Source organism: Rhinoraja longicauda, chromosome 17 (assembly GCF_053455715.1).
Source record: "Rhinoraja longicauda isolate Sanriku21f chromosome 17, sRhiLon1.1, whole genome shotgun sequence".
Taxonomy (NCBI): domain Eukaryota; kingdom Metazoa; phylum Chordata; class Chondrichthyes; order Rajiformes; family Arhynchobatidae; genus Rhinoraja; species Rhinoraja longicauda.
The window spans coordinates 19,163,982-19,177,402 of record NC_135969.1 but is presented as its reverse complement, the minus strand read 5'-3'; the positions used below and the strand labels follow the sequence as shown (position 1 = coordinate 19,177,402).

At 48.7% G+C, this 13,421-nt stretch overlaps 1 protein-coding gene across 2 annotated transcripts in view; it reads left to right on the top strand.

The window, feature by feature from the left end:
• The window catches only part of tpra1 (transmembrane protein, adipocyte asscociated 1), a 35,127-nt gene that overhangs the window by 17,708 nt on the left and 3,998 nt on the right, over window positions 1-13,421 (top strand). For both annotated transcript variants that reach the window (XM_078413847.1, XM_078413846.1), the window contains exons 2-7: window positions 678-892; window positions 3,959-4,091; window positions 5,823-5,909; window positions 6,390-6,462; window positions 6,856-6,935; window positions 10,328-10,438. In XM_078413847.1, the coding sequence (XP_078269973.1) occupies window positions 690-892; window positions 3,959-4,091; window positions 5,823-5,909; window positions 6,390-6,462; window positions 6,856-6,935; window positions 10,328-10,438 (687 nt within the window). In that variant the 5' untranslated portion in view covers window positions 678-689. The remainder of the gene's footprint in view (window positions 1-677; window positions 893-3,958; window positions 4,092-5,822; window positions 5,910-6,389; window positions 6,463-6,855; window positions 6,936-10,327; window positions 10,439-13,421) is intronic.

Sequence of the window (13,421 nt, the reverse complement as noted above, 5' to 3'; positions counted from 1 at the left end):
AGGAGAGAAGGAATGGGTGACGTTTCAGACTGAAGAAGGGTCTCGACCCGAAACGTCACCCATTCCTTCTCTCCTGAGATGGATGCTGCCTGACCCGCTGAGTTACTCCAGCATTTTGTGATACCTTCGATTTGAACCAGCATCTGCATTTGTTTTCCTACACAACTTGCTGCCCCCAAATCTACGTAGTTTGGAGCATGTTTGGAAGCTGTAGTGTGTAATAGCCTCATGGCTGTAGGGAAGAAACTCCTCCTGAACCCGGATGTAACAGTTTTCAGGTTCCTGTACCTTCTTCCCGATGGTAGCACCGAGATGAAAGTGTGGTGTGGGTATCTGATGATGCTTGCTGTCTTTTTGATGGTGGGGAGATCAGTACTTGTGATGGACCAGGCAGTGTTCACCACCTTTTACAATCTTCTTCATCCCAGGGCGTTCGAGTTGCCAAACCAGGCAGTGATGCGACCAGTCAATACGCTCTCGACTGCGTTTAACGTCTTGTGAAACACGGGATTGTGGAGAATTAAGGGGTGATTTCCTTGAGGGATTTGACATTAAAATTAAAACGTTGCTGGTTTAGGGGCCAGCGTAAGACAACGAGTACAGTGATCATGAGAGGACGGGAGTAGGACGTCCTTTTCTATCCGTTTGGCGCCTTAAAGTTTTTTTTTGTTGTACAGGGTTATGCCGAAATGAAGTCGGTATCGTCTGTGGGGAGGTTTGCAGATTACCACAACTCCACAGCCGCCGTGCCTGAGAATTCCACCATGTCCACCGGCGTCACCTCCGCAGTTCCCATGCCTTGGTGGACCTCCACAGCAGCCACTGGCACGGCCAATGTCACCCGGCCACACCAGTGCCTCGTCGTGCTCTTTGAAGACATTGGTGAATCACGGTAAGAACGCAGAGCGGCACAGCACAGGAACTCGCCCTTCGGCCCACAATGTCCATGTTGAACATGATGTTAAGATCAACCCTTATCTGCTTGCATATAATCCATCTCTCTCTATTTCCCTCCCCCACCCTAGTCATCTTTGTGGTGTCACAGTTTGTATCCTTTATCACCTCTTCCACAGCCGATCATGGACCATTGTGGGCTCCACCTTTCTTGAGTCATCGGTGTTGGCTATGATTTGTTCGGTACCTTTTCATACATCTAGCTTCCCTTTGCCCAGTCTCTCAGTCTGAAGAAGAGTCTCGACAAGAAATACCACCCATTCCTTTTCTCCAAATTCGCTGCAAATTCGCAAAAGATGGTCCATGATCTGCTGAGTTACTCCAGCATTTTGCGTCTATCTTCGGTGTAAACCAGCATCTGCAGACATCACCAGCCTGAAGAAGGGTCTCAACCTGAAACGTCACCCCTTCCTTCTCTCCAGAGATGCTGCCTGTCCCGCTGAGTTACTCCAGCATTTTGTGTCTTATCTGCAGTTCCTCCCTATGTATATAAACCATATTGCTCCATTCCCTGCATATCCATGTGCTTATCCAAAACTTTCTTAAATGCCATTATCTGCCTTCACCACCACCCCCGGCAGCATGTTCCCGGCACTCACCATCGTCTGGGGCAAAACAAAACCTTGCCCTCCATGCTTTGCCCTCTAGTATTTGACATTTACATCCTGGGTAATAGGTTCTGACTGTCTATCCTATCTATACCTCTCATACTTTTATGTACAGGTCCACCACCGTTTTTCCGGCACCCTTGGTTCCAGAGCTTTGCCGTGTTATCCGTTTTGCCGGACCAACAGAGGTCCCGGCCCCGGGAGGCCGTGATACCGGCCCGCAAAGCCGTCCTCGGCAGTCGGCCATGGGAACTAATCTGCCGGCTCCGGCCGGGCTGCAGTTCCAGAGCCCCGGCCGCGGGGGGCGAATTCGACCAGCCGATCGGCCACGCAAGTCCTGATAACGTAGAGATCAGCCGCCTCACCCGGCAGAGGTGCCACATTTGGAGGGTTTCAAGTGCGCTCACGTAATTTTGTCTGGATTAAAAGAGGTGCTGGACCACCAGATGTTGGAAAACCAGTTGTTTGACCGGCACTCTTTGTTAATTAGACATTGTTGACCTTGAACTGAGTAGCCAAGGGCAATAGAGTGAGCAGTTATGAACAAATCATTTTGTGGTGTCTCCAGGGTTGCTTACAGGCCAAAGATAGACACAAAGTGCCGGCGTAACTCAGCGGCTCAGGCAGCATCTCTGGAGAAAAGGAATGGAGCCAGATCCCTTCTTCAGACTGAAAGGTGGGGGAGCGAGCGAGCGAGGGAAAGATAATTATATTCCTCATTTCCCTTTAATCCTTACAGCAATTATTTTAAATCATACGAGCGAGTAATGGACGGGTGCCATGGACTCGGTGGGCCAAAGGGCCTGTCTCCATGCTGCATCAATCAATCTTCGAGGAAGTACAGTAAAAGCAGCTGTACGTGAAGTTTCAGCGAGATCGTCAGTCGCTTGTCAATGGTGCTTTATTGTCACATGTCCAAACACATAGTGAAATTCTTTTTTTGTTTACAGTTCAGTAAAGTATTGCCATACCTTAGCACAATCCCCGATTAGCGAAGTGTACAGAAATAGTCCACTGAGACTGCGTGCAAGTGGAGGCAGGTTTTGCCGTGATTCCAAAGTCCAGTCTGGTCCACGCTCTAGGTCTTTTGGAGAGGAGCCTGATCCAGGCGAGCCCCAGGCTGCTGCAGGGTCTCCGGTGTTCGCCTTCATCCGGATCATCCAGTGGACTGACGTTCCACTCCTTGTCCGTCTCCTTTGTGCCCCGCTTACTGGCCCTAATTGTAATCCCCCCCCCTGAGGATGTTATGTGACGTTCATCAGTCACCCACCCTGAAGCATTTTGCTACTTTGCCTGAAGCCAGCTGACAGGACATGGAGTTGCAATTACTTCAGTGGAGATCTTGGTTTGAGTTGTGTGTCTTGGGCGTGTGAGGGGTTGCAATTCCCAGCAGAGCCTTTCGAGATGGTGGAGCAATTCGAGTATAATTAGGGTGGTGCAGTGAGGCGACACGGTGGCGCAATGGTAGAGTTGCTGCCTTCCAGCGCTAGAGACTCGTGTTCGATCCTGACCTTGGGTGCTGTCTGTATGGAGTTTGCATGTTTTCCGTGTGCTCCGGTTTTCTCCCACATCCCAAGGACAAGCAGGTTTTTAGGTTAATTGGCTACAGTAAAATTGTAAATTGTCTCTAGGAGCGGACTCGATGGGCCCAAGGGCCTGTCTCCGCGCTGTATCTCTAATGTCCAAAGCAGAAGTATTTCTCTCAAAAAGCAGCTGTGTAATAAAACCACTCTGCGGGTTGCCTGGTGAGCTAATTGAATTGCTCTGAACATGATTTTCTCTCTCCAAACTCAATTCCCTTTAATGGATATTGGAATTGATTTGTGTTTTAAAAAGCCCTGGGGATCAGGGAAAGCGGTGCTGAATCGCTGTGCTTCAAACCTGCCATATATTGCAATTTTTTTTTTCTCTTCTTAGCCTCGATTCTTGGCTCAGTTTCTGTTCGTATTGGGGAAAATAATTTGCTTGCTGATGAATGTACGCTCGCTTTTGAGACTCTGTTTTAATTGTTCGATCTCAAATCCTTGAGCCTTCACTGTGATATCCTCTTTCCAGCCTCTGAATTGTGGGATTCTGCAGTTGCTTTTAGACCCTTCTGCAAATATCCGGTGTTCAAATACGAGCCTGGGAGCTGCCCTTCAAACCCCATCCCACTTATTGATGTTTTTGTTCATATGACAGGGTTAATATTTGTCCGAAAACGGTGCCCACGTGGCAACTTGGGGACATCCGTGTTACACGTGTTCTATCAATATGTTCTGTTCAGTTCGGTTTTAGTTTATTGTCATGTGTACCGAGGTACAGTGAAAAGCTTTATGCTGCTGTGAAGCAGATGATCCTGTCAGGGTTACACATTTTATTGAATTCTTCTTCCCTCCCGCTTCTCCTCCTGACAGGGTTCGCTTCTGGGACGTCTTCCTCCTGATCCCCAATGTGCTTTTCTTTGCCTTTTTGCTCTGGAAGCTTCCGTCAGCTCGAGCAAAGATCCGGGCTTCATCGAGCCCCATCTTCACCACGTTCTACATACTGGTGAGTTCCCCGCCACGAGCCAGCAGACTGGTGCGATGCGCGACATAGCCGAACCGGGAAAAGCAGGTAATTTACGGACTCTGATTATCCACCCAGTGTCTCTTGTACCACCTCAAGCCACTTCCACTTGCACCCCATGCCCACCCCTCCACTGTTGAAAGGATCAGCAGACTGCTTTGTGAATCCACATTGAGCAGAGGGAAGAGATAGCTGTGCGATGATTCTGTGGCGCAAGCGTTTACTTATATGTCCTCTGTCAATCGTAGAAGGAATGCGTCTTTAGTTTAGTTTTATTGTCATGTGTACAGAGATACAGTGAAAAGCTTTTGTTTGTGTGTAATCAAGTCAATGAAAAAAAGTCTATACCTGAATGCAATCACGCTGTCTACAGTGCAAAGATAAACGGGTACAACATTTATTGCAAAGATATCCAATAAAGTCCGGTTTACAGACGTGAATAAATAACGGAAGGAGGTGAAATGGGGATAGGGGCTAAACGAAGTAGGGTCAGGGATGAGGCCGGGTTCAGCAGTAACCACGCCGACACTTGCAGTAGGGTGAACTCGTGTGATAGATTCTATTTACAGTGGTAAGTAAGTCCAGGACCGCATGGGGGCACTGTTCCTTGCCGTCAGAGTGCATGTACGATGATGCTGGCGATCTGGGGCTTGACAAGGTTCACGTGGCCAACCTACATCAGCTGTTTCCAATAATGCTTGGGATTGGCCTCTCCTGGTCAGTCAGCCAGTGATAGGGATAAGAGCGGCATCCAAGAGAGGGCACTGCGGCACAGGGTAAATGGGACTAGCTTAGATGGTGCATCTTGGACAGCATGGACGAATTGGGCTGAAGGGCCTGCTTCCGCGCAGCATGACTCTTTCATTGCAAGTTACCAGTCCCACCCTGTGGATTGGGAAGCATGCAAAACAAAATACTATACTTAAATAGCCCTTGGTACACGTGATAATAATATGACTGAAACCTAAACCTGTTATGAAACTATGCTCCTCTCTGCAGCTAGAAACATAGAAACATAGAAAATAGGTGCAGGAGTAGGCCATTCGGCCCTTTGAGCCTGCACCGCCATTCAATATGATCATGGCTGATCATCCAACTCAGTATCCCGTACCTGCCTTCTCTCCATACCCCTTGATCCCTTTAGCCACAAGGGCCACATCTAACTCCCTCTTAAATATAGCCAATGAACTGGCCTCAACTACCTTCTGTGGCAGAGAATTCCACAGATTCACCACTCTCTGTGTGAAAATAAAAACGTTCTCATCTCGGTCCTAAAAGACTTCCCCCTTATCCTTAAACTGTGACCCCTTGTTTTGGACTTCCCCAACATCGGGAACAACCTGCATCTAGCCTGTCCAACCCCTTAAGAATTTTGTAAGTTTCTATAAGATCCCCCCTCAATCTTCTAAATTCCAGCGAGTACAAGCCGAGTCTATCCAGTCTTTCTTCATATGAAAGTCCTGCCATCCCAGGAATCAATCTGGAATCATCCCAGGAAGCTACACCTTGATATTTTCAGAGAGCAGCTTCTCGACACCCAGCAAGGAAGTGATTCTTGACACAACCTCAAAACGGCACAACACTCTCCCTCTTATTTTTAGTTCTGTCTTTACTGTGGTCGACAAAATGGTTCACCTGATAAATTCCGGAACATCTCAAACCAACCACGTCCTATCTTCAGCGCCTTCTAATGGGATGGTTTTTCTTCCGCAGGTATTTGTCGTGGCAACGGTAGGAATCACACGCGCTGTGGTGTCCATGACAGTCAGCGCATCCAATGTCGCCATAGTAACAGATAAGGTAGGAAAATAAATCCATTGCAAAAAGCACAGTCCTGGAGGAACTCTGCAGGCCAGGCAGCATCTGTGGAGGGAAATGGACAGATGACGTTTCGGGTCAGGACCCTTCTTCAGACTCTGAGTGATACAACTCATCCATGCCGACCAAATTGGTCTGCTGAAGCTAGTCACATTTGCCCCCGTTTGGCCCATATCCTTCTAAACCTTTTCTATCCATGTACTAAGTGTCATTTTAATGCTGCTGTAGTACCTCCCTCAACTACCTCCTTTGGCAACTCGTTCCATATACCCATCACTCTCTGCAAAGAAGTTGCCCCACTGGTTCCTGGTCGGGACCCTGAACAAAAACGTCTGTCCATTCCCTCCACAGATGCTGCCTGATCTGCTGAGTTCCGCCAGCATTTTTTGCTCAAGATTCCAGCATCTGCACTTTCTTGTGTTTCCAGTGTTGTGATGTTTCTCTTTGACATTTCCCTCGTAGATCCTTTGGGAGATATCCCGATTCTTTTTGTTGGCGACAGAGCTGAGTGTGGTAATACTTGGCCTGGCCTTTGGTAAGTACACACATGTCATTTTGGTAGTTTAGTTTAGATACAGTGCAAAAACAAGCCCTTAGGCCCACTGGGGTCCGCGCCGATCAGATCACCCCGTACACCAACTCTATCCAATAAGAACAATTTACAATTTTACCGAAGCCAATTAACCTGCAAGCCCGTACATTTTTTAAGTATGGGAGGAAACCGGAGCATCCGGAGAAAACCCACGCGGTCACAGAGAGAACGTATAAACTCCATACAGACAGCACCCGTAGTCAGGATTGAACCCGGGTCTCTGGCGCTGTGAGGCAGCAACTCGATTGCTGCTCCACCATGCACTCTAAGTACCTTTGTTGTTTTGTAATGTAATGATATCGACCTGAGTCTTTGTTTTCTTTTCTCTGGATTTAGGGCACCTTGAAAGTAACTCCAGCATCAAGCGGGTGTTGAGTATAACAACGGTACTTGCCCTCGCTTACTCGATAACACAGGTCTGTCTAAATATTATATCACAGGTTCACACTCACTTTTAGACTTTAGACTTTACTGATACAGCATGGGAACAGGCCCTTCAGCCCACCGAGTCCACGCCAACCAGTGATCACCCCGTACACCAGCACTATCCTACACAATGGGGAGAATGTACAATTTTAACAAAGCCAATTAACCAACTATTCCACACATTTTTGGGATGTGGGGGGAAACCGGAGCACCTGAAGAAAACCCACGAAGTCACAGGGAAAACGTACAAACTCCGTACATACACCACCCGTGGTCAGGATGGAACCCAGGCCTCCGGCACTGTGAGGCAGCAACTCTACCGCTGTGCCACTGTGCCGCCAAACTTGGGGGGCATTGAGTACACAAACCTGGCTACCACTTCAGTATTCCATTTTCCGTCACAAATAAAAGACTTCCTTGAGAGGTTTATAAAAGCAACCTGCATGGGAAGATAAGACAATAGACAATAGACAATAGGTGCAGGAGTAGGCCATTCGGCCCTTCGAGCCAGCACCGCCATTCAATGTGATCATGGCTGATCATTCTCAATCAGTACCCCGTTCCTGCCTTCTCCCCATACCTCCTGACTCCGCTATCCTTAAGAGCTCTATCTAGCTCTCTCTTGAATGTATTCAGAGAATTGGCCTCCACTGCCCTCTGAGGCAGAGAATTCCACAGATTCACAACTCTCTGACTGAAAAAGTTTTTCCTCATCTCTGTTCTAAATGGCCTACCCCTTAGCGCAGCGGTAGAGTTGCTGCTTTACAGCGAATGCAGCGCCGGAGACTCGGGTTCGATCCTGACTACGGTTGCTGCACTGTAAGGAGTTTGTACGTTCTCCCCGTGACCTGCGTGGGTTTTCTCCGAGATCTTCGGTTTCCTCCCACACTCCAAAGACGTACAGGTATGTAGGTTAATTGGCTGGGTAAATGTAAAAATTGTCCCTAGTGGGTGTAGGATAGTGTTAATGTACGGGGATCACTGGGCGGCACGGACTTGGAGGGCCGAAAAGGCCTGTTTCCGGCTGTATATATATGATATGATATGATGATAAACTGTGGCCCCTGGTTCTGGACTCCCCCAACATTGGGAACATGTTTCCTGCCTCTAATGTGTCCAACCCCTTAATAATCTTATACGTTTCGATAAGATCCCCTCTCATCCTTCTAAATTCCAGTGTATACAAGCTTAGTCGCTCCAGTCTTTCAACATATGACAGTCCCGCCATTCCGGGAATTAACCTAGTAAACCTACACTGCACGCCCTCAATAGCAAGAATATCCTTCCTCAAATTTGGAGACCAAAACTGCACACAGTACTCCAGGTGCGGTGTCACTAGGGCCCTGTACAACTGCAGAAGGACCTCTTTGCTCCTATACTCAACTCCTCTTGTTATGAAGGCCAACATTCCATTGGCTTTCTTCACTGCCTGCTGTACCTGCATGCTTCCTTTCAGTGACTGATGCACTAGGACACCCAGATCACGTTGTAAGTCCCCTTTTCCTAACTTGACACCATTCAGATAATAATCTGCCTTCCTATTCTTACCACCAAAGTGGATAACCTTACACTTATCCACATTAAACTGCATCTGCCAAGCATCCGCCCACTCACACACACAACCTGTCCAAGACACCCTGCAAACTCATAGCATCTTCCTCACAGTTCACACTGCCACCCAGCTTTGTATCATCTGCAAATTTGCTAATGGTACTTTTAATCCCTTCATCCAAGTCATTGATGTATATTGTAAATAGCTGCGGTCCCAACACCGAGCCTTGCGGTACCCCACTAGTCACTGCCTGCCATTCTGAAAGGGACCCATTTATCCCCACTCTTTGCTTTCTGTCTGTCAACCAACTTTCTATCCATGTCAGTACCCTACCTCCAATACCATGTGCTCTAATTTTGCCCACCAATCTCCTATGTGGGACCTTGTCGAAGGCTTTCTGAAAGTCGAGGTACACCACATCCACCGGCTCTCCCCTGTCAATTTTCCTAGTTACATCCTCAAAAAATTCCAGTAGATTAGTCAAGCATGATTTCCCCTTCGTAAATCCATGCTGACTCGGAACGATCCTGTTACTGCTATCCAAATGCTCCACAATTTCGTCTTTTATAATTGACTCCAGCATCTTCCCCACCACTGATGTCAGACTAACTGGTCTATAATTTCCCGTTTTCTCTCTCCCTCCTTTCTTGAAAAGTGGGATAACATTAGCTACCCTCCAATCCACAGGAACTGACCCAGAATCTATAGAACATTGGAAAATAATCACTAATGCGTCCACAATTTCTAGAGCCACCTCCTTAAGCACCCTGGGATGCAGACCATCAGGCCCTGGGGATTTATCAGCCTTGAGTCCCATCAGTCTACCCAAAACTTTTTCCTGCCTAATGTGGATTTCCTCCAATTCCTCTGTCACCCTAGGATCTCTGGCCACTAGAACATCTGGGAGATTGTTTGTATCCTCCTTAGTGAAGACAGATCCAAAGTACCAGTTCAACTCGTCTGCCATTTCCTTGTTCCCCATAATAAATTCCCCTGCTTCTGTCTTCAAGGGACCCACATTTGCCTTGACTTTTTTTCCTCTTTACATACCTAAAAAAGCTTTTACTATCCTCCTTTATATTATTGGCTAGTTTACCCTCGTACCTCATCTTTTCTCCCCGTATTGCCTTTTTAGTTATCTTCTGTTGCTCTTTAAAAGAGTCCCAATCCTCTGGCTTCCCACTCTGCTTTGCTATGTTATACTTCTTCCCTTTTATTTTTATGCTGTCCTTGACTTCCCTTGTCAGCCAGGGGTGAATGAGGAACATAAGAGGGTGAATGAGGAACATAAATGTCCACATCTACAGCATCCGGTGTTCCCAATGTGGCCTCCTGTACATTGGCGAGACCAGGTGTTGACCATTTCGCTTATCGCTTGCGCTCGGTCCGCCAAAGCCTATTGGACCTCCCGGTTGCTAACCATTTTAACTCCCCTTCCCATTCTCACACTGACCTTTCTGGCCTGGGCCTCCTCCATTGCCAGAGTGAGGGCAGAAAACTGGAGGATCAGCACCTTATAGTGTGCTTGGATAGCTTACAACCCAATGCAATGAACAATGAGTTCTCCAATTTTGGGTATCCTCCAACTAGTCCTCCTCTGTGCCCCATCTGGACTCCCATCTATTGCTCCCCCGCCTTGCCCCGCTACTTTCTTCCCTCTGGCTTCACATTCCATAATAGTTCAAACATGTCTCGCACCTTCAGCTTTTATCTCTCCAGAATTACGGCCTGACCCACTGAGTTACTCCAGCACTTTGTGTCCTTTTTAATAAATTTCCTATAGCTTGTCTGCTCAACATTTCTACACACATTTGTTATCCATTTTTCCAGGGAACTCTGGAGATCTTGTATCCTGATGCACATCTGTCTTCTGAGGACTTCAATGTCTATGGTCACGGAGGTCGTCACTTCTGGCTTGCCAGTTCGTGTTTCTTCTTTCTGGTAAGAACGCCTTGCTTTTCAAATTTGTTTCCATTTGGTACATTTCCAAATGTTGATTTTCGGCTTGCTAATTCTCCTCCCTACTTGAGTCCTCAGCTGAAATCTCTGCCGCACCTGCTGCGAAGATGAGACTTTCCACTCTTGGACATCTGAGGTGTCTTATTTCTTCAGTAAACGTAGTTTCCACCCCTGCTTTAGTTTAGAGATGCAGCGTGAAAACGGGCTCTTCGGCCCACTGGGCCCATCCCGTACACTAGTTCTATCCTACTTTCGTGGGACAATTTACAGAAGCTGATTAACCTACAAGGCAGGAAACTGGAGCATCTGGAGGTCGTCACGTGATACGTTGTACGTGATCACTGGGAGAACGTGCAAACTCCGTACAGACTGTACTCGTAGTCGGGATCAAACCCTGGTCTCTGGCACTGTAAGGCAGCAACTCTACCGCTGCTCCACTGTGCCTTCTCACTTACTGCTGTTGTAGATGGAGCCCGAACCCGTGCCAGCTCTGTGGCCCGCATCTCCGCCCTCGCTCCCTCTTTCACCCCCCGCCGTGGAACAAGGATGGAGTTCCTCTGGCTTTCGCCTTTCACCCCACCAGCCTCCACATCTCATACATCGTTTTCCCACTTTGCTCAAGATTCTAGCATCTGCAGTCTCTGACGTCTCTAGATACCTTGCTTCCTCAGGTTTTGTTTACTTTAGCCTTTGGAGATACAGCGTGTAAACGGGCCCTTCAGCTCAACGAGTCCGCACTGACCAATGTTCACCCGTACACCAGCAGATAGGGACAATTGACAATTTTTACAGAAGCCAATTAAATAAAAAAGCCCGCATGTCTTTGGAGTGTGGGAGGAAACCGGAGCACTCAGAGAAAACCCATGCAGTCACAGGGAGAACGTACAAACTCCGTACAGACGGTACCCGTAATCAAGATTAAACCCGGGTCTCTGGCGCTCCTGACTTCTAACTCGAGTTGTTTCACCAATAGAACACTTTATCTGGGCATTATAGGTCTCACCATTAGTGCATGTATGACAAGGATGTAATTAAATAACACAAACCGGCAGTCAAAACCTGGCTCTCTGCAGAGTAAACACCTCCTCCTTGTCTGTGAATGTCATTATAACCAGACTAACCTTGGTTTTAATTACACTCAGGTCTCTCACTGTTTAGTTGTGTCTGCCACACTGCCACCCATGTTCCCAGCCTTTCTCCGGTGCCAGCTGTGATTATATATTGTCTTTTCACAGCTTTCGTAACCCTTTAGCATCAGGTAGCTGCCCTAGTAATGACTTCACCTAAAACTACCAAACCTCACCTTGCCAGTTCCAACAGCGGTACAGCTTTTTACTGCTCTAGTTCCCTTGGACATTTGGAAACAAAGTGCTGGAGTGACTCAGCGGGTCAGGCAGCATCTCTGGGGAACATGGATACATGATGGACTTTAGAAATACAGCGTGAAAAATGGCCCTTTGGCCCACAGAGTCAGTGCCGATACACTATACACTAGCACTATCCCATACACTAGCACTATCCCATACACTAGCACTATCCTACACACTAGCACTATCCTACACACTAGCACTATCCCATACACTAGCACTATCCCAAACACTAGCACTACCCCATACACTAGCACTATCCCACACACTAGCACTATCCTACACACTAGCACTATCCCATACACTAGCACTATCCCATACACTAGCACTATCCCATACACTAGCACTATCCCATACACTAGCACTATCCCACACACTAGCACTATCCTACACTAGGGACAATGGTCAATTTTGACCAAAGCCAATTAACCTGCAAACCTGCACGTCTTTGGAGTGTGGGAGAAAACCGGGGCATCCGGAGGAAACCCACGCGGTCACAAGAAGACAGTCCAAACTCTGTACAGACAGCACCCGTTGTTAGGATCCAGCCCGGGTCTCTGGCGCTGTTAGGCAGCAACTCTACTGCTGCATCACTTGCCGTCCACAGATCTTTTGGTTGGAGACCCTTGGACAAGATGCATCGTAGCTTTAACCCTTGAAGATCACACCATTGATCCTCAAATCATTCTGGGATAGGTGACGATGCATCTCCTCCACATCTCTCTTTGCGGAGGAGAGTGTTCTTAGATGGTGATTGGCTGGGTCTGCGGTTAAGGAAGATACTGACGGCTTTACAACCTACCTGGTGGAGGATGGAGATGTAGAGCAACATTAGTAAAGACTAGACCAAGTGGACCCGTTGAGCCCAAACCTCTCCTGCATTGGTGCAGCACCCTCTCCCCCTTCTCCTAACCTCCCCTCCCCCCTCACCTGCCCCCCCCTCACCTGCCCCCCTCCCCTGCCCCCCCCTCCCCTGCCCCCCCTCCCCTGCCCCCCCTCCCCTGCCCCCCCTCCCCTGCCCCCCCTCCCCTGCCCCCCCTCCCCTGCCCCCCCTCCCCTGCCCCCCCCTCACCTGCCCCCCCTCACCTGCCCCGCTCCCCTCCCCTGCCCCCCCTCCCCTGCTCCCCTGCCCCCCCTCCCCTGGCCTCCCCTCCCCTGCCCCCCCCTCCCCTGCCCCCCCTCCCCTGATCCCCCCTCCCCTGCTCCCCCGCCCCCCCTCCCCCGCCCCCCCTGCCCTCCCCTCCCCTGCCCCCCCTCCCCTGCCCCCCCTCCCCTCCCCTGCCCCCGCCCCCCATCCCCCCCTCCCCCCTCTGTAATTCAGGAACAAACAAGAGTTTTAGTATATAGATGATGGAACGAGGGCCTGGAAACCAAAATTTATTAAAGAGTCGAAGATAGGCACCAAAAGCAGGAGTAACTCTGCGGGACAGGTAGCATCTCCGGAGAGAAGGAATGGGTGACGTTTCGACCCTTCTATTCATTAAAGAGTCAAAGGGTGTGTGAGATACTGCCTGACCCACTGAGTTACTCCAGCACTTTGTGTCTATCCCACAAAACTGCTCTCTCCCTCCAGAGATGATGCCTGACCCAGTTTGTTT